The sequence below is a fragment of the Piliocolobus tephrosceles genome, chromosome 4 (assembly GCF_002776525.5).
Source record: "Piliocolobus tephrosceles isolate RC106 chromosome 4, ASM277652v3, whole genome shotgun sequence".
Taxonomy (NCBI): domain Eukaryota; kingdom Metazoa; phylum Chordata; class Mammalia; order Primates; family Cercopithecidae; genus Piliocolobus; species Piliocolobus tephrosceles.
This window is the reverse complement of record NC_045437.1, coordinates 47,927,056-47,948,651: the sequence shown is the minus strand read 5'-3', so window position 1 is coordinate 47,948,651 and position 21,596 is coordinate 47,927,056. Positions and strand designations below refer to the sequence as shown.

Genomic DNA, 21,596 nt, shown 5'->3' with positions numbered 1-21,596 from the left:
CATTAATTTTTATGTGTCTCATTAATCTTGGTTGAGCCTCAATGTTTCTTTATCCCAGTAACAGAAAAATAACGTAACACAGAATATATGCTGCTGTTTTTCATATTAAACTCTTCGTTGTATGGTAGTCTGTCATATGACATTAGTTCCCACTGATTTTTTCCCACTGTTGGATCGTCTCTATAGAATTTTCTTTTCCTATGCCTTTGCATAATATGAGGTCCACCCTCCATCAACTACACTCATGCATTTCAGTCAACGATGGACTACATATACAATGGTGGTCCCATAAGGTTATGATAGAGTGGAAAAGCTTCTGTTGCCTCTTGATGTCATAGTGCAATGCATTACTCATATGTCTGTGGTGGCATTGGTATAAATAAACCTGCACTGCCAGTTGTATAAAAATATAGCACTTATGATTATGCACAATACATAATACTTGATAATGATAGTAAATAACTATTACTGGTTCATGTATTTACTGTATTATTGTTATTTTAGAGTGTACTTCTACTTATTTTTTTAAAAGTCAATTGTAACACCACCTCAGGCAGGTCCTTCAGGAGGGATTCTAGAAGAAGGCATTGTTATCATGGGAGATGACAGCTTCATGCTTGTTATTGCCCCTGAAGACCTTCCAGTGGGACAAGATACAGAGGTGGAAGACAGTGGCATTGATGACACTGACTCTGTGCAGGCCTAGGCCAATATGTGTGTTTGTGTCTTTGTTTTTAACAAAAAAAGTTTAAAAAATAAAACAAAAATTAATATAAACAAGTGTATAGAATAAGGATATAAAGAGAAAATATTTTTGTATAGCTGTACAGTGTGTTATAAGCTAAGTATTAAAAGAGTCAAAATTTTTAAAAATCTGAAGTTCATAAAGTAAAAAGTTATAGTAACAGCTAAGGTTAATTTATTATTGAAGAAAGAAAATGTTTATTAAGTACCGTAGTGTACAGTATCGTCCTAGGCCTTTGCATTTACTCACCACTCACTCTCTGACTCACCCAGAGCAACTTCTAGTCCTGTAAGCTCCATTCATGGTAAGTCCCTTATAGTGATAAACCTTTTTTTTTTAATCATTTATGCTTTTTATGCTTTATTTTCTATTTTTATGCTTTTTTTACTGTACCTTTTGTATATTTACGTATGTGTAGATACACAAATACTTACCATTGTGTTACCACTGCCTGCAGTATTCAGTACAGCAGCATGCTATATAGGTTTGTGGCCTAGCTATACCATATAACCTAGGGTGTAGTAGGCTATAACATGTAGGTTTGTGTAAGCGCACTCTATGATGTTAACTACAACAAGGAAATTGCCTAACAATGGATTTCTCAGACTGTATCCCTGTCCTTAACTGACACGTTACTATACTTAGTTTTTACCCTTATACAATTTTTGTACTGATTAAATTCATATCTGCTTTAATGTCCACCACTTGATTTCCATTTGTTTCTTTGTTCTTATTCTTCCAATGTTTCTGTTTTGATTTTTCTACTTTAGAATATCACCTGCCTTAGTCTGTTCCTGTGCAAAATACCTTAGACTGGGTAATTTATAAAATAATAAAAATGTATTTCTCATAGTACTACACAGGCTGGGAAGTCCAGCCAATTTGATGTCTAGTGAAGGCTTGCCCTCTGCTTCATAAATGGCACCTTCTTGCTGCATCCTCACATGGAAGAAGGGATGAACACTGTGTTCTCACATGGTGGAAGGCGAGCAGAAAGGCCAAACTGGCTCCATTTGGTAAGGGTATTAATCCCATTAATGAGGGCAGAACCCTCATGACCTAATCACTTCCTAAAGGCTCCACCTGTTAATATTGTTGCATTGAGGATGAAGTTTCAAGATGAATTTTGGAAGGAAACATTCAAATCATAGCATTTGCCCCGGCCCCACAGAATTAATGTGCTTCTGTCAAAATACATTCATTCTATCCCAATAGCCCCAGAAGTCTTACCTCATTCCAGCATTAATTCAAAAGTCTGAAGCCCAGAATCTCATCTAAATCAGGTATGGGTGAGGCCCAAAGTATGATTCATCTTGAGGCAAATTGCTGTCCAGCTATGAGCCTGCAAAACCAAGTAAGCCCAAGATCCAAGAAGGCAAACAAGATTAAATCTTAAGGTTCCAGAATAATCTTTGTGTTGCCTTCCAGATACAGTTGGGTAGGGGTTGGGCCCCCAAGGCTCCAGGTCACCCTGCCCCCATGGCTTTGCTGGGCACAACCTATACTGCAGCTCTCATGAGTTAAGAGTCTACTGCCTGTAGTTCTCCCAAGCTAGAATTGCATTCCAGTGGCTCTTTCAATCTAAGAAGATCCACTCCAACAGTTCCATTAGGTATTGCCCTTGTGTAGGCTCTCTGCTGTATCCCCGCTACCATAGCTCCACTAGGCAGTGCCCTAGTGGGGCTTCTCTGCAGTGACCCCACCCTGTGATGGTGCTCTGCCTGAGCCCCAGGGTTTTTCAGGGTATTCTTTGAAACCTAGATGAGGTAACAGTGCTCCCACAGCTTGTGCATTCTGTGCAACTGCAGAGCTAGCACCATGTAGACACCACCAAGGTTTACCACCTGTGTCCTCTGGAGGGGTGATCTGAGCTGAACCTCGGTGTGGTTGAGCCACAGCTAGGGTAGCCAGGGAGTGCTGCACTACAATGTGGGTAGCAGAGCCTTGAAATCATTCTGTTCCCAAGGCCCTGGTATTCCGGGCTTATAATAGGCAAGATAGTCGCAACCATCTCTGAAATGCCTTTTGGTTCATTTGTCTATTATCTTGATGAATAGCACCTAGCTTCTTTCTGTCCATACTAATCTCCTTATCAAACATTCAGGTTGAGAATTTGTCTTAAGTTCTGCCTTCCTTTTAGTTACAAATTCCATCTTTAATTTGTTTCTCTCTTCCTACATCTTACTATAAGCAGTCAAGAGAAGCCAATGCCACACCTTGAACACTGTCAAATATCCTATTTCATCATTCTTAAGTTCTGCCTTCCACAAAACACTAGGACAGGAACACAATTCAGCAAAGTTATTTGCCCCTTTGCAACAAGAATGGCCTTTCCTGCAGTTTCCAATAACATATTCCTCATATCTGTCTCAGAGACCTTATCAGAATAGGCTTTACTGTCTGTATTTCTACCAATACAGACAGGACCACTTAAGAAATCTCTAAGAGGATTGAGGCGTGTCATGCAGCTCTCCTTTTCAGAGCCCTTACCAGAATAGCCCTTTACCATCCAACCTCTACCCATTACCCAATTGCAAAGCCACTTCCACATTTTTAGGTATTTCTTACAGTAGCACCTCACTTCTTGGTTCCAATTTCTGTCTTAGTCCAATCCTGTGTTATAACAAAATACTTTAGATTGGGTAATTTATGAATAATATAAATATATTTCTCACACTTCTAGAGGCTGGGAAGTTCAAGTTCAAGGCACCAGTGAATTAGGTGTGTCATGAAATCTCACTTTCTGCTTCGTAAGTGACACCTTGCAGCATCCTCACATGGATGAAGGAACAACACTATTTCCTCACATGGCTGAAAGGGAGCAGCAGGGCCAAATAGATTCTCTCAAGCCCTTTTATAAGGGCATTAATTCCATTCACGAGGGCAGAGCCCTCATGACAATGACAGTCACCTCCCAAAGTCCCCACCTCTTAATACTGTCGCATTTGGAATTAAGTTTCAACATGAATTTTGGAGGGATACAAACATTAAACCATAGCATCAGTTCATTTAAATGACAAGTTAAACAGCCCATTTTGATGCATATTCTTTGATTGCACAAAAATAATCTAAGAAATCTTCATCCTATTCTTATCTGATGGTACGAGCTGCCATCAGTAAATCTGGGTCTTAATGACAATTTTAGTTGGGAGTGTAGCGTGCAGGGAACGAACATTAAGTACTGACTATTGTGGCACTTTACGTTCTCATTTAATCTTCTCATCAACCCCATTTCACAGATGACTAAACTGTGGCTCAAAAGATTGGGCAATTTCCTAAAAAAGACAGCGTCAATAATTAACAGAACTGGGATTTGAGCCAATGAATGCATGACTCTAGAACCCATGCTTCCTCTACTCCATCTTGTTGCTTACCAGCAACAAGTAATGTGGAACAAGATTCAGTTCAGGAACTAAACTTGTAAAAATTGATTCCCTTTCAAAAGTTTTTTCTGTTGTGTCTATCTTTTCATAACTGAAATTTGACTAATATATGCCCCTGTTGTATGTGAGATATCTGTGAAGAAATGTATGGTTAAGTAAAACCTAATGTTAATCAGCGTACTAACCACTTAACTTTTTTTAACCTTCCTATTTTGCTGTCTAAACTGCTCTGATCCTTTTCTCATTCAACCCTTACCAATAAATACAGTGCTATGTTCCTTTTTCTGCATATACTTGAAAATGTGAAATACTGAATCCATACATTATACTTAATCAAGGACAGCTTTGGACATGAATAAGACATTTCTGGGTCCCTCTCACTTCAGAACTTCTGGAGCAAGCTAATGGCAATAAAACAGTATACTTGTAGTTATCAAAATGAGCTATAACGGTTATCCCAATGTGCTAATTTATTTTAAATTATCAACTTGGCTTCCTATCAACTGTTTAGGGATGTCTCACTTTATTAATATGTAAAGTGGATTCTAAAATAATTGAATCATACCTTTTATTGACTTATAATTTCAGATGTGTTTCACAGGAAAGTATTTGGCTATTTGCATCATAGCCTTTTTTACCAGCTCTTTAAATTCAGTAAGTATAGCTATAATTAGTAACTTGCTTGGTGCTCATATTTTGTCATTCAGTGCCATTATTTTACCTAGAGTACTACAGCTTGTCTCCACCTTTTATGCATATCATCATATAAATCAGCAAATGTATAATCAGTGTAGAGCAGTGTTACTTGAAGACAGGCTACTCTTTTAATGGATGGTACTTGCATATTTAATGAACTATGAATTAAAGGAATAGTTTGGAGTAGTAGAAACATTCGACCAGAAATAGACATTCATTCCAACCCAATTCTTAGCATTTACCAGCTGAGCAATTTTTGGCAAGTGACTTAATATCACTGAGACAGTTTCCTCAATTCACGGGGTAGTTCTGAAAATTAAATGAGGTAAAATATGAAAGTACTTTGAAACTTTTTAAGCACTGTGTTTACTTAAAACCACTTGGCAATGTTCTGAAAGGAAATTTATAATCATGGTATAATACTTAAAGAAGACTTTTAAAAAGCTTTTTTTCTTAAGTCTGTGTCACAGAAATGAAAACTGTTGGACTAGGGTTAACAATAGGCAGTGACAGTAATCCATTGAACTACTTAAAAACTAACTCTTCAGTTGAATGTAGCAGTGGGACAATCCCTAGTAAAGCACATTAATAAATCCTATGATACTAAGAGAATCAGGGACCTAATTATTTTGATTAATTGGTTTTTAATGTGTAGGCTTATTAAAAGAGTTTAGTTTTATGAATGACTTAATATTGCCATTTGAAAAAAGATCTAGTTATTCACAAGATAAGTTGATCTGATATACAAATTTAAATCATATTTTGCCAGTTAAGGATCATAATTTTCTAGTGTGTGTTGTTGTTATTTACTGGAGATAAACTTCCCCCAAAACTTACTTTTCCCAAGTTCCCATTTCTGTCTTATAACTTAAGTGGAGCTTCTTACCCATTCTCTGTCACTGTTAAATTACAAAGTAAATAAACATTGTACTTATCCTTACTAGGAAGTACAAATTATTGTGTAACTTCAAACAGTATGTTCGTATGTTTTGGTTTTCATCAAATACTTTTTTAGTGATTAGTAATGTTTCCCATATGAATTGGTACAGCCTGCATTCTGTTCTCTCTTTCTGCTTTCTGTCATTTCTAGTACAGCTAGAACACCACTGCTTAAAGAGTAAGAAATAATGGAAATTGCCAGGGGCAGATATATTGATTTGATATAATGGTTCTCAACTGGCTATAAGTTCCCAGTAATTATAATGTGTAGTCAGGGTTGAGAACCACTGATTTACGTTGCTTAAACGTACATGCAGAGTGAGACCAACTGCGAAGGTTAAATCTGTTTTAGAACTCAACAGGGAGTTGGTGTTTTGAGGGTGACAATGAGATAACCAAAAGTTAAATGTATGGGAAGTATTACTCCTATCAGCCTTCCGTTTTCATTAAAAATGAAAAAATTGTGCTCTGAAAAGCAAGGTGCAGTTATCATATCTGAAGTAATTGACCTGAAGTAGACATTCTTCAAGAGAGCTGTTGAATTATTGGTGATGCATGGAATAGAAAGGGAAAGAGTAGTATAACGCAGACCATTCATAATCTGCCCACTGTTAAGTTCTCTAAGGGTTAGTCACATGTTCGTGGGGTGGCAGAACGAGAATAATATGGTAGAGTAGTTCACTACATGGGCTCTGGAGTTGGGTGCATCCTGGCTTTGCTCATTACTGTGTGATCTTGGACACATAGCTTAAGTTCTCTTAAGCCTGTTCCTCTTCTGTAAATTGGAGATAATCATAGTACATATTCACGGAATTAAATGAGATCATGTATTTAAAGAATTTAACATAATAACTGGCACATGGAAGGACCCATTAATGATAACAGTGTTGCTGTTATTAGTAGGCATGGTTCAGACTTTGGAATCACACAAGTTTGGTTTTGAATGCCTACTCTGCCATATACTAGCTGGGCAAGCTACTTAACCTCTCTGAAACTCGGTTAATATAAAATGAAGTTAACATATACCTCATAGTGCTGTTGTGACTATTAAATGGGCTAAAGTATAGGAAGTGTCTGGTTATAGATTGGGTCAAATTTTGAGACCAAGATTTCCTTCTTATCACTCAAATTTGATACCACACTCTTTTTTCTTTTTTTAATGTTGATTTTTAAACTTTAGCATTTGGTAAGCATGTCTAGTCATCTTCAAAGTTCTTCCAGAAAAGGCACTCTAAGAATACATTTATTCAAACTTTTCTTAGTCCTATTTTCCATTTTCTGTGTTCTGTTAATCTCTCAGCTCTTAGATGACAATAACTTTGTAATGCCAGAAAGTTAAAATTTTAATGTCTTAGCCTAATTTTTTCAAATGTTGAACTAGATGATTTACCCATGAATCTCAATCGAGGATGATTTAAAACCCATGTGCCTAGCACTGTGTAACATGAGTTATGGTCCCTGCCCTTCTAATCTAGTTGAGCTCATTTCTGCAACTAATATGAGCTCAACAGTTCGTTTTGCATTTTCTTCTCTTCTTTCTTGATCCATAACCTCTGATTTTAGACTCTCTCTCTTTTTTTTTTTTTTTTTTTTTTTGAGACCGAGTTTCCCTCTTGTTGCCCAGGCTGGAGTGCAATGGCACAATCTTGGCTCACTGCAACCTCCACCTCCTGGGTTCAAGAGATTCTCCTGCCTCAGCCTCCCTAGTAGGCATTACAGGCACCCGCCACCAAGCCCAGCTAATTTTTTGTATGTTTAGTAGAGACGGGATTTCTCCATGTTGGCCAGGCTGGTCTCGAACTCCTGACCTCAGACGATCCACCTGCCTCAGCCTCCCAAAGTGCTGGGATTATAGGCATGAGCCACCGTGCCTGGCTCATTATAGACTTTTTTTTCCCTACCTCCCGGGTTCCAGCGATTCTCCTGCCTCAGCCTCCTGAGTAGCTGAGATTACAGGGGCATGCCACCATGCCTGGCTAATTTTTGTGGTTTTTAGTAGAGACGGCGTTTCACCAGGTTTGTCAGGCTGGTCTCGAACTCCTGACCTCAGGCGATCCACCTGCCTCAGCCTTCCAAAGTGCTGGGATTACAGGCATGAGCCACCATGCCCAGCCTGTAGACTTTCTTAAAGGACTTTCTAGTTCCACTGATAGCTATAATTTAACAAGTTTGTCAACATTTTGATGCATCATTAGGTGCCTGTAAACTTTTCTTTCTTTCCCTTCATACCTGAACTTTGGTTCAATTTCTCATAAAAGTTTTATTAAATACTTATACTCTTTAAATAGCATGCTTTTTTTAGATCATTGGATAGCTCTGATTTTTTTTCTGTCCTTGCTCATCATAGCATTTTTCTGTAAAAACAAAAAACATGTAAGAGAGACATTTTCTGTGGAAGTCTGCATATCTGATTCACATTCAGCAAATTTCTTAAGTTGTTTTATCTGCTTGTCAAATAAAAATAATACTTGCTACCTACTTACAACAGAGGGGTGTTGTGAAGATTTTATTTATAATGTTTTTAACTCATTTACTCAATGCTATGGAAATATCTCATTTTTATTATATTGTCATACTATATACATACTACTGGTTTTTTAGATCTATTATGACTTTTATGATGGTGAAGTGTGATTTTACTTTTCTCTTTTACCTCACCACAAAGGTATCAAAATATATGTTCTTTAGTATGCAAATGGTTGTATCTGTGAGTAGTTTGCCAGTTTATAGAAATTGATGTTTCTTTTGGAAAGGCAGTATATCAGGGGCTTCCAGACTGGACACTGGAGCCAGCTTAGTTGGGTTTGAATCATGGCTTTGGCAATTACTAGCTGAACAACCTTAGGTAGGTAACTTCTCTGTGCCTCAATGTACTTATTTGTAAAATATAATTAATAAAGCAGCATCATAGAGTTGTGAAGTGCTTAGAACATTGCTTGGTACTCAAAAATATTAGCTATCACTATTACTAACAAAATAGTGCACGTGTTTAAGTCTTCAATATTTAACTACCAGAGTTTTTGGTAGCATCTTGATTCTCTGAAACATGACTGCCCTTCCCCTAACAAACTGTAATTTCATTTTATGTGCAGATTGGACAGTTAGGTCTTCTATGGCTCCTCCTGCCCTCATTGCAAACTGATGGGTTTTAAAAATCATTTTTATTGAAATATGAAACATTCTAAAAATTAACATAATATTGAAGCTATAGAGCAAAAGATGAACCTCTCCTTCACCATTTTTGCTTTCTAGGAGGATTAATTCTTTTCCAGACTTGTATTTGATCATGTTTTTTTTTTTTTATCAGTTTAAAACCTCTTTCACAAACTTTGTATTATCCTTAAGATAGTCCAAGCTATCATCTATGAGATCCTCCCAGCCTCACTTTTGCTTTTTGGTAATTCCTGTTAGGTTTCTGATAAAGAGTCATTTCCTCAAGGAAGTCCTTTCCTGACCTCTTAATTGGGTTAGCATAATGTCTTCACAGCCCTTTGTACTTTCCCTGCCATAGTCATTCTCCACTGAGGCAGTGCTGCTCTCTGGAGGTGTCCTAGTGACTGGGAGGTGCTCTTGTCATTTACTGGGCAGGGCTGAGAGGTGCTAGATGTTCACCATGAAGAATTGTCCTAGTTTTGTATGACTTGTAAATGTCTCATTAGATAATCACAAAGGTGTAAAAAATCTGTTTATAGATATCAGAGCCAAGAGCCTAACTCAATTTTACATATACACATGGAACTTTTTGCAGAGTTTTAATATATGTTGGATTTTCTAGGAATAAAAACTACTATGGCCGGGCAGGGTAGCTCACACCTATAATCCCAGCACTTTAGGAGGCTGAGGCAGGCAGATCACTTGAGGTCAGGAGTTCCAGACCGGCTTGGACAACATCGTGAAACCCTGTCTCTGCTAAAAATTCAAAAATTAACCGAGCATGGTAGCACACACCTGTAATCCCAGCTACTTGGGCGGCTTAGGCAAGAGAATTGTTTGAACCTGGGAGGCAGAGGTTGCAGTGCACCGAGATCGCACCACTGCACTCCAGCCTGGGTGACACAGCAAGATTCTGTCTCAAAACAAAAACAAAAACAAAAAAACAAAACTACTGTGTTATTGAAGGACAATTGTACCTTGTTTTGTTTGGATCCTTACCAAGAGTTGTTTACCATTTTGGGAAATGACGTCACTAATAGCAACATTTCTCACATTCATAGTGATTCAGCATATAGATGGAAACATCTAACTTTGAATTTAGTTGAAATTAGACAGAAAAAATTTTAATTGAACCAGATGGGGGGAAAATGCATCTCTCTTGGTGGAATGTATTTGCTTTTTTTCTCTTTTCCTATTGTACTATATCATATACTTCTTTCATTGACAGCTCATCTGCCTCTTTCACCAAATGAGAACTTAGTGGGGATAAAAACTATATTTTACTTATCTTTGAATCTCCAAAATTCACTGAGCACATGGTAGTTGTTCAACTTAATATTTACTCAGTTGAATTAATAGCAACAACAGTAGCGTTTATTCAACAAGTATTTGTTGAATCAGACTCTGCTAGGCAGAGTGAAAAGACACTGTCCCTGCTCTCAAGGAACTTGTGATCTATTGCCAGGACAGACCTAGAAATAATTATAATACAATATGACAGTTTCTAGAATGGAAATAGCTATAAACCATAGATCTGTAATGAAAAATAATCTTAAGTCTTGTGGGGAGATCTTGGAATAATGACACAGAAGAGAAATAGTATCCAGTATCAATCATAGTGCCAAGAAAGACTCTCAATAAATATTTGGAAAATCAGTGAATGAGGGTAGCTCTAAAGAGTGAGAAGGAGTTTGCCAATTGGTCAGGTTTAAAGAGGGCGTTCCCAGCAGGAAATCCCTATGCAAAGGCTCAGAGGTAGGAGAGGTGCAGGAAGATGATGGCGCATAAAGTTGGAGGTTGAGTCATAGATAAAAATGTCCCTGAAGGTAATGAACCAGATCATGAAGAGACTTCTTCCATGAAAAGAAGTTATATTTTATCTTGCAATTGCTAGAAAGCCATTCATTTAACTATTAAAACTACTATTTTTCAAATTACATATATTGTGTGCCAGATACCTATGATCTGCATACAGAGGTAGTGTATTCCCATGTTACGGTTGGGAAACTAAGACTCAGATGAATTAACTTGCCCAGGTTTTCACTGCTACCAAGTGGAAGAACTAGACTTCAAACATAGGTCAGTTGAGTCCACATCTCCAGTCTGCTTTTTAAACTATATTTTACAGACTATCCAGCAAGGAAGACGCTATATATTTTTACTTTCTTTTCAGCCAGTCTGGCTTCTTTACCTCACATGATTCTCAGCTGTAACAAATTCAAAATGTTTATGTAAATTTAAGTTAAAAACTTACTTATAAGTAAGCTCTAGTCTTCTGAAAGTCCAAAATGGTATCGCAGTAACTCACCACTTGCAGGCTACTTTTTATTCTGGGACTGTCTTCTATCTTGCTTTTCAAATAACTGTATTTTGGCTTGTTTAAATGCCTTTTTTTTTTTTTTGGTCACCATTGAATGTCATGGGCCAATCAGGCATAAGTTGTAAAATTAGGTTGTAAAATTAATATTAGTGTAGTATGGAGTATCATCTAAAGGAGCAAAATTTGAAGTACTACTTCCTTTTTTTGAGACATTTAGAAAGCTGAGCCTTCAACATGCAAAAAGAATACTCCAGGTAATATTTAAATTTTATAAGAAAATCCAATATTGATCTTGATATTCTATTTAATTAATATAAATGTAGTTTGCTATTTAAATAAATGATTTCTACTTCATATAATAATCCTGATGTGCTTGGTTAGCTTGAAGTACTTCAGATATTATCTAATTAACCCTGTAATGTCTGGCTAGCCCAGGGTATAAGATTCTTCCTTATTTTAATGGCTTTTAAAATATGGTAAGTTTTGGAGATGGATGCCACTGAACTGTATACTTAAAATGGTATATGTTATGTGTGTAGATTTTATCACAATTTTTATTTTTATTTATTTATTTTTTTGAGACGGAGTCTTGCTCTGTCGCCCAGGCTGGAATGCAGTGGTCCGATCTCAGCTCACTGCAAGCTCCGCCTCCGGGGTTTATGCCATTCTCCTGCCTCAGCCTCCCAAGTAGCTGAGACTACAAGCGCCCGCCACCTCGCCCGGCTGGTTTTTTGTATTTTTTAGTAGAGACAGGGTTTCACCGGGTTAGTCAGGATGGTCTTGATCTCCTGACCTCGTGACCCGCCCGTCTCGGCCTCCCAAAGTGCTGGGATTACAGGCTTGAGCCACCGCGCCCGACCTTTATCACAATTTTTAAAAAGATGTGATAGAAAAGTTCAAAGTGGCCTAAGATCTCTTACCAAGCAGTTATCTGAATCAAATATTCTTAAGAGCCTTTTGTTACAGATAATTTGAGTAAAGTGTGGGGAAACACCTATTCTGGCATCATAGGCTGATCAAATTAAATGTTCTTAATACTAAGCTGTTTGAAAAGAAAACCCTATTTGACGAGAGAAACAAAGAAGGAAGCATGCTATTGGCCTGATATTATGGTGCAGCCATCCTCAGGATGGATATGATAATGAAGATGCCTTTCAGACTTGACTGCTATTGGTCCCTTGTTTTAGTTTCTTATTTAAAAGGGCAGCTAGGGGGTTAAATGGGCTATCTGAATGTCACCTCAGCACATAGGGTATGCCTGGTAGCAGCTCCAACTCTAATATTACTAAGGCTCAGACTTTAAGTTCCCCACCCCCACTAGTATCAGGGGAAATCAAATTGTCATTGGTTAGCTTCATGAAAATTCGAAGAATGTGCTGGTGGAGATAAAGGAAACATTCATATTGTTGGTGTGTGTGAATTGTATAACTTTTTGGAAAATAATTTGGTAGTAACTGTTTAAAATTTTTAAATTCACATACTTTTTGGCCTAATAACCCTGTCAGGTTGCCACTATTATGTAGGGACATTGGTACAAGAATTTTTTTTACTGTGTTGTTGGTAGTGGCAAAAAAGTAGAAGCAATCTGGAAGCCAATCAGGAGATGGTTGAACAAATTATGCTCTATCCATTCTCAAGACCAATGTGCATCTATTAAAAGGTGAGTTAAATTTGTGTGTATTGGCCTGGAATTATGGCCATGTCATATTATGTGTAAAAAACATTGTAGAGTTAATATTAGTGTAGTATGGAGGATGATCTTAAAAAAAGAGGAAAACATATATATGAGATTAGACTGTAGAAAGATTCACATAAAACTGATAAAACGGATTCTCTAGGGAGCCTGGAGATAGGATTGAATTAACTTGTCTTATACAACCATGTTGTTTGATTTATGATAATATTTGTAGTTTTTTAAGTTTCTAAAGTTAAGAGAGGGAAGGAGAGAAATCTATAGTGATAGAAATTATACTGGGGATTACTTTGGGAAGGGTTGATGGCTGGGATTGGACACAAAAGAAACCTCTTCGTACTCAGCGATCTCTATCTTGAACTGGGTGTTGGTTACACAGATGGGTTCACTTTGTAAAAATCCATCTATGGATTATATGCTTATCATTTGTACAATTTTGTGTCTATATTGTATCAAATAAAAGTATATGAAAATAAATGATGACATAGTGGTACAATGGAATACTATTAATTTTATTGAAATATTTTCAATAAATATTTAATGATATATGAAGTCAGGCAAGAAACAGGACAGTCCCATTATTATAAAATATAATGTACATAAAAAATAGAATGAAGACTAGAATAAAAACACTACAGCATTAATACATTGTATGTCTGGATGGTGGTGGTTTTGTTTTGGGTTTTTTTTAAGAACAGTTTATTAGATTGGGCCATTTATGAAGTCATTAGAACTTGGTGAGCAAAGTCAGATTACAGGATATTAAGCAGAAAAATAAGAGTGAAAGAGAGGAAAAGGCATTTTAAAAAAGAAAGAAAAAGCTAACTAGAGAGGTGAAAAGGTAGTAGTTTGTCTAAACCCTACTAGCAAGGGACTTTTCATGTTAAAAATCCTCTCCTTTATCAAACTGTTTGATTTTTAGAAATAAGTCATGCTTGATACTTACATTTTGTTGTTTTTGTTTAAGCATTTAGTTTTAGTGAAAAATGTCATTAATAGCGTCAGTTGACTGTAGCAGATGCAACTCATAGTAGCTTTAAAAACCTATATTCGTGTCTCAGTCTTCACTGATTAAGTGTGGCTGTTTGCTCAGATCTTTTTTCGCCTTAGTTGCCACATCGAGGCAAATAATATCTCACTAGGTTGTAATGAGAATCAAATGAGAAACTGTAGTATGTGAAAATACTTTAATGGAATTAAACACTACCCAGTTGTAAAATCACATTATTTTTCTTGTATTTCCTTCGACCCAAAGTCCTTACTTATGGAATGTAGTTAGTTCATAATGGAATTTATTTCACTTAATAGGAGTTCAAAAGTTGAAGTTTATGCAGGAATACAATTTTTTTTTAGTCAGGTTCTGCAGATGTTGCATTTAATGGTTTTTGAGATGTGGGTTGTGATTGCATCAATATTTTAGACTATGTTTAGTGCTTTATATATCAAATTGAATTGTAAACATTTTTATTGCTTCTAATTATTGCTGAACTGTCAGGGAAATTAACAACCTTTTTACCCTATTTCAATCATTTTGCGTTAATTCGCCATGTGTATGTAAAATAATATACCAAAAACAGATCTCTTCAGGTGTTTCGCAGGGGTTTTGATAAGGACTTGACTTTTTATTAGCCCTTAAGTCAGTAGTAATCTTCTGGACGGAATTAAGACATGGGTTGGGTTGGAGAAAACTGCGTGGCACTAGGACCCAGGGGGCTCCCGTGAGCGGATCTTGGGGCCAGATTGCAAATTCGCGGTGACTCAGTCTGGTCGGCTGCTTGCGCTCGGCGGCCGCGGCGGCAGCAGCAGCAGACGTTGGCGGCCGGGCTGCCAGGAGCAGTTCCGCCGGGTTTCACTGTCCGAGAGTTCCTTCGGGGCACCCCAGGCAGGTCCGCGGCGTCTGGGGAGCGCTGGGGTTGTGGTGGCTGGGAGAACGGGTCCGCTGCGCGCGGGAAGCCTCCGGGCCTGTGCACCGGGAGTAACATTTGCTCCGTCTCTTCCTGTGTCTGGCTTTATTTGCAGCAAACCAAGATGGAGTATGAGTGGAAACCTGACGAGCAAGGGCTTCAGCAAATCTTGCAGCTGTTGAAGGAGTCCCAGTCCCCAGACACCACCATCCAGAGAACCGTGCAACAAGTATCCTTTCCGAGGCCTGGCCGCCACCTGGGCAGCTCGCCCCGCGCTGCGGCCCAGCTCCCGGCGGCCGGGGGCTCCAGTCGCCCCCGCCTCTGCCCCTCCCCCGCCCTCCGAGCCCGGCCTTTTCCCTGGGTCCGCGCGCGGGGGAAGCCGTCGCTACCGAGCCGGGCGACTAGCGCACGCGGCCGTGGTGCCTGGGCCGGGGGCGCCGCCGCGTGGGGCTCACGCTGCGGAGGCCCCCGGCTTCCGGCCCGCAGGAGGCAGGGGCCCCCAGCCTCCGCCCGGGATCGCGACATGTGCGCGGGCCGGACCGCCACGTCCCCGCCCGCCGCTGACCTGCCGCGGGGGTAGGGAGCGGGCGAGCGGGAGCGGCCCGGGCCCACACAATGCGCCCCGCGGGTGGGGGCTGCGGGCCGAGCGGGAGGCCGGGTGGAGGGCGCTCTGTGCGCGGCGGAGCTCGCCGCCTGACTGGCCAGAAATGGGTGGAGCTGGCGCGGGGTTTGAACTGCAGCTGTGTGGGTCCTGGCGTTTTTTTTCCACGTCCTTGCCCTAAAGAGGCCGGGGACCTACAGGTGGGGGAAAAGGGTCTCTGTGCCTCACCCTGGGGTTACTGGTGTTAACACCTGTTGCGAGCTCCTTGTCACCCAAATGAGATTTTCTTTTTAAAGCTTTGGCTCGAGGCTGACTGCACAATTATCTAGGTCTTTACCGAGTGTGCTGGTGTAGTGATCCTGTTGCTACGATTTTACAGACAGAAAAGGTTAAGAGAACCAAAACTCTACTACGTATGCTTTCTGTAGTGCCCTAAACTGTGCTCAAATGGAGAGCTCTTAATGGATCCAGTAAAGGAAACATTCACTCATTATATCATGAATAATATTTTAACCCCCGATCTTTTAGGCCTAAAGAAGTTAGTTAAGTCTACTGTTTTTTGCAGAAAAGCCTCTTGATTTTTATTGTCAATAAGCAGCAAAGTTACTTAATATGGAGTTTGGTAAGTAAGCTCTTCGTGCTTGAGTTTATTTATATTCAAAACATCTGTAAAGATGAAGTTATTTACCCGAGGGTTTCGCAGAAATACTGCATTGCCGTAACTTAAAACCTTCAATAGATAACAAAATTAGTACGTACGTTCTTGGTTAATATAATACTTCCCGTTTAAAAGTGGAAGGGATAATGATTTAGATCTGCTTGGATTTTTTAAAGCCATTTTGTTTGGATACTTCTAGTACTGAGGAAAGAACAGTTTCTGAGTGTATTGCCGTTTGTGTCTTGTAAACCCTGCTATGGCTTAGTCTTAATTTGTGTTGTCATGGTTCTAGGGATGATAGAAATTGATAGTTGATTAATTACAGGTATTATATGATACAATTACTACCTTCTTAAGTTAGCTAAGCCCAATCCTGCATTGTAGTTATTCTGTGGCACCGTATATCATAATTTCTTGTTTTAGTCTACATTTATTAGGCACGTCAGATGCTCAGTACTGTGCTTGGGCTGGTAGTCAATTACAGTTTCTTCTGTGTACCTGTAACTTAACATGTCCTCTGAGAAAGAACAACTTTCTGTTGCTGTGAGAGGAAAACTACTTCAGCTAAAAATATATACTACTGCTGTTTCAGAGTACCTTATTTTGTCTCTCCTAAGAAGGTAATATGTTTAATTATTGTTTTGTATAGGCTTTTGAGTACTTTTTGAAAGACCACTATAATAGGATAAAGAGATGTAGCTCAAGTTGTAAGAAGGTAAACCTTATCAGGAAATAGTTTTGAAAAATTCATCGGCATATCAGCATGCTGTTAGTCTTGGCCATTCACTGAAACAAGAATTACTGTCTTGGTTGGAGAAAGTGGTTACACCTTGGAATTTTACTAGAGACTATGTTGTTGGTTCGTTTACATTCTGACCCCTAAACATTGAGGGTATTCAAGTATATAATAAATAGCTAATAAAGTTGCTGAAGTTTGATTCATGGATTTAATCAGAAGTTTAGGTTTGTTGGGTAAAAAACATTTTAATCTTTCTGTGTAGTAAAACACAATTGGGAAGCATATTAGTTAGGGGTTGGGAGTCAGGGCTTGAAGAAAGATGTAATAGAGGATTTTGTCACAGCTGCCTCCTGATAGCGATGACATACCTGCAAGTTGGTGTCACTGGAAATGTTAAATCTTGGGGATGAGGGGAATAATTGTACAGCTGTAGTGCAATAATCTCATAATGCTGACCTTATGTTAAGATATATAACCTGGTGCATAAATGGCACCTTATCTTTTTGGATTCTAAAGAACAAATGAGTCTGAAAAGTTTTTTTTTTTTAAGTTATTCTATAAAGTTAATTTCTGTAAATTAACTTTCTGTAAAGTTAAATTCTGTAAATCTTTAACTCTGAGAGACTTGTTTTCACTTGGAATGCTTTTATTTTTGTCATTTTATGCTTAAATGCCTTTCTGTTTAGAGTGGTTTGAAGTTGAAATCTAAGAATTTTTTTGAATAGTTTTTGCTGTATTGAGCATGCTGAAGCTGGCACTTTCTTACGTTGTATTGCATGTAATTGATGCATTTCAGCCATAAAGCACCTAAGAGGTTTAGCAAGCACCAGTGTGTTTTTGAAATAGCATGTTGATAGATTTGGTAAGATATCCTTAGCTTTAGTTAAAAAAAAAAAAATGCAGGACTGAAAATATCACCAAAGAGATCCTTGATTGTTAGATTAAAAATGCTTAATTTCTCACTGAGATTACACAGACAAGTTTCCTTAACTACTGTTTGTTCTAGAAACTGGAACAACTTAATCAATATCCAGACTTTAACAACTACTTGATTTTTGTTCTTACAAAATTAAAATCTGAAGGTAAGTAGGATTTGCATTGATAACTATTTAAAGTTTCTTTAAGACCTATTTAAGTGTACTGAGAATTATTCGTTTCAAATAATTTCATTTTGTAGTAACCATGTGCTTTATAGATGTGGGATGAACAGTCTTAGTTAATACCACTCAATATTTACATGCTTAATAAGCATTCCTGTTTTTATATATACAGACAGTCTCACTCTGTCACCCAGGCTGGAGTGCAGTGGTATGATCTTGGCTCACCACATCATCATCTGTCTCCTGGCTTCAAGCGATTGTTATGCCTAAGCCTCCCTAGTAGCCAGGATTGCAGGCATGTGCCACCACATCCAGCTAATTTTTTTGTATTTTTAGTAGAGACAGAGTTTTGCCTTGTTAGCCAGGCTACCCTTGAACTCCTGACCTCAGGGGATTTGCCTTCCTCAGTCTCCCAAAGTGCTAGGATTACAGGTGTGAGCCACTGTGCCCAGCCAGCATTCATTTTTAATTGGGTGTTTGTATAATAAGTTACTTAATTCTTTGCAGATAAAAAACTTGTTGCAAAGTCTAATGTTTTGCTTCCATACATATAGATGGATATAATAAAGGTTGTAATACAAAGATTGAATGTAGGATTTAATAACTGAATATATGTGTGTTTATTGTAGAAAAAAATTGTAAGGTCATATAATCAAAATGAAAAATTATCACATCTTCCAGAGATAATTATTGTTGATCTCTTGAATTCTATCCTTCTCTGCTCTTATATGGCCACATACTATTTTAAAATTGTTTAGCAAAAAGTGGAATCATTCTATTCATAAGTAGGCTTTTGTAACTTTTTAAGAAACTTCTAACAGTATACACGAAACTTTTTCATGACTCTTAATTTTAAATTTAAATTATTTCTATGACAGTTTAAAGCCTGAGTAGTCTGATTATTAAATAACATGGTCTTTTGATTATTTCTGATAATACATAATGTATCCCACTAGACATTATTTCATAAATATTTATGGAGCACCATCTCTTTGCCATGCAATTTGCAGGCTCAGGAGAGAAAAGTGAACAAAACAGACAAAACTCACTGCCCTCAGAACCTTACATTGTAGTGAGAGTTGTTTCTGGTAGCATTATTTGGGTATTCCCTTCCTGAAACATTGTGGACACCTAGAAGTCAATTAAATATTTATTGAACATCTGTTTGGCCTCTAAATGAAAGCACTGTACCCTATTCAGTGATTAGTGTTTAAGAAGCTATGGTGCAATTAATAAAATCCCTGCTCTTGGAATTGGGAAATAGCAAGTTTTAGACAACCAGACCATCTGTAAAGTTTTAGCTCCAAATTCTGACAGGTTAATGGTGTTAATGTATAGTAAAAATCTCACTGATCCTGTATTCAGATTTTCATAATTCATACACAGCAATTTCTTTTGAATTATTTTCAGTTGATTTTGTAGTTAATTTGGGGGATTTTAATCTGTGAATGAAGGACACAATAGAAAATCGAGAACTCTTAAGTCTAGGTTTTAAGAAACGAATTCTTTCAGCAATTAATATTCCTAGTTTGATAAATATATTTGTGATACATTGCTTCTTAATATAGGAATTTTTCTGACACAGTTTGTGATCAACCTGTTTGTTTCTTTACTAAGATTTTATGAATGGATTTTTTAAATCTGTAATTGTTTTATTTGAAATTTTTATTTATTTTCACTAAGCTGTCCACTCTCATGTTCTCATCCTACATGCCAAATATTAGGATTGTTGCAATATTATACTCTTGAGTAAAGCTTTCTTATGATATAAGGATACTTCCTTCAGGCCAGGCAAGGTGGCTCTTTCTTGGGATATAAGGATACTTCAGGCCAGGCAAGGTGGCTCACGCCTGTAATCCCAGCACTTTGAGAGGCCAAGGCAGGAAGATTGCTTCAGGCAAGGAGTTCAAGATGAGGAACATAGTGAATGGTGAAACTCCATCTCTATAAAAAATTAGCTGGCATGGTGGCACACACCTGTGGTCCTGCTACTCAGGAGGCTGAGGTGGGAGGATCACCTGAGCTGGGGAAGTCAAGGCTGCAGTGAGCTATGATTGTGCAACTGCGCTCCAGCCTGGGATACTTCAGAAGTACTTAAAAAAAACACAAACATACAATTTGTTCAGTAGTAGCAAGAGAGTTTGGAAGCCATTGCTTCCACAGAGCATTAATTACAAAACCATAAAATGTTGGAAAGGATGTGTTTCAGATTTTCTTGACCCTAAAATGTGTTTATGTTCATTATGCAGTTTCTCCAAGGATGCAGTAGTTTTACGTTGGTATGACACTTGATATTTCTTCTTGCATTTATGCATTTATTTTTTTTCCCTGGGAAGATTGGGACACAAGTTTGCTCCATGTAGTTTTCTGTTTTAAAAAAACCTTTGCATCATGGCCGTTCATATTAAAGCAGCAACACAAGTAACATCTTAAATGAAAATGCTTGTTTAGCAATCTTACCACTGAATTGTAGAGTAAAATTTTTGATCTGTAAGAACCCTCAGATCAGCTGCTCTAATTCTCACTTTACAAATGAACAAATTGAGGGCCCACTGAAATAGTCTTAATTTTTTTAAAACAAAGGAAATCATTAGTCGTTGAATTTTTAAAATGGATTTTAAGAGAGTATATACTTCTCATATTGAATTGTTTCACTTCATTTTGTGATTTATTAAAACTCTTCATCTTATAACCTTTATGGTAAAAACAGTATGCTATATTTCTTGTAAACAAAGTCATGCCATTTAAAATAATTACATGGCTGAATTATTAACAGGTAATTTAAGGCAAGTTTATTGCTTGAAGAAGTTAAATATCTGACTTCATTTATTTCATGGCAATTTTTAACTTTTAAGAGAATTTAAAAATATGTTTTGTTTCCTTTTAAATTAGTCATTGGAATGGGTTGTAGTTGAAAATGGAAAGTAGTTTTTAAATGATGACATACAAGGTTTTATAGTGCTGTGATGACCTGAGCGGAGTTGTATGCAGAAAAAATGCTCTTTTTGCCTCTGCATGTGCTTCACTCTTGAAGATTTCAGTGCCAGTCAGAGTTTGGGAACATCATACTAACTAGAACAAGCTTGGGATATGTTATTTTTTAAGAAGACAGGTAAAACAATGGTGTTAAAGTAACATTCTCTTCAACACACCAGCTCTTCATCTTATAGCCCTTTGAGAGGAGGGTAATACTGAAGAATGATTCAAAGTTCTTAGGTTTCTTCACTTGTGCAATGGAGTGAATAATACCTGCCTCCTGAAGTTGTAAGGATTAAGTGCAGTGCCATTTGGAAAGCACTTAGCAGTGTTTAATGAAGATGTTAACTATTGCTAATATTGTTGGTGTTGATGCCAACTGGTAAAGCCATCAGTTATATTCTGCTAGTATTAAGTTGCTTTTTGAAAATTTCTAAATACTATCTGGATTAAACTTATTTTAAGGAAACTCTTTCAATGTTTTTGGAGTTTTTTTTTTTTTGCTTTTAAGTTCAGAGGCAAATGAAAAACATGATATAAATTAACAACAGTTATATTTGTTACATGAAGATGATCTTATATATTCTTTGTCCATTTAATTTTTCCAATATTATATTTTTTGACACTGGAGGAAAATGATTTCAAAAAAATTTTTTGTTGTTTTTGAGACAGTCTCACTCTGTCGCCTA

The 21,596-nt window shown here is 37.6% G+C and overlaps 1 protein-coding gene across 5 annotated transcripts in view; it reads left to right on the top strand.

Annotated features, from left to right (window-relative positions):
* TNPO1 (transportin 1) overlaps nt 1–21,596 on the top strand; it is a 97,399-nt gene that overhangs the window by 17,091 nt on the left and 58,712 nt on the right. For 3 of the 5 annotated variants that reach the window (XM_023207960.1, XM_023207957.1, XM_026454553.1), the window contains exons 2-3: nt 14,949–15,062; nt 17,838–17,913. In XM_023207960.1, coding sequence (XP_023063728.1) covers nt 14,949–15,062; nt 17,838–17,913 — 190 coding nt within the window. Of the gene's footprint in view, nt 1–14,666; nt 14,816–14,948; nt 15,063–17,837; nt 17,914–21,596 lie in introns of those variants that run through there. The other 2 variants (XM_023207958.1, XM_023207959.1) reach the window with 2 other exon arrangements.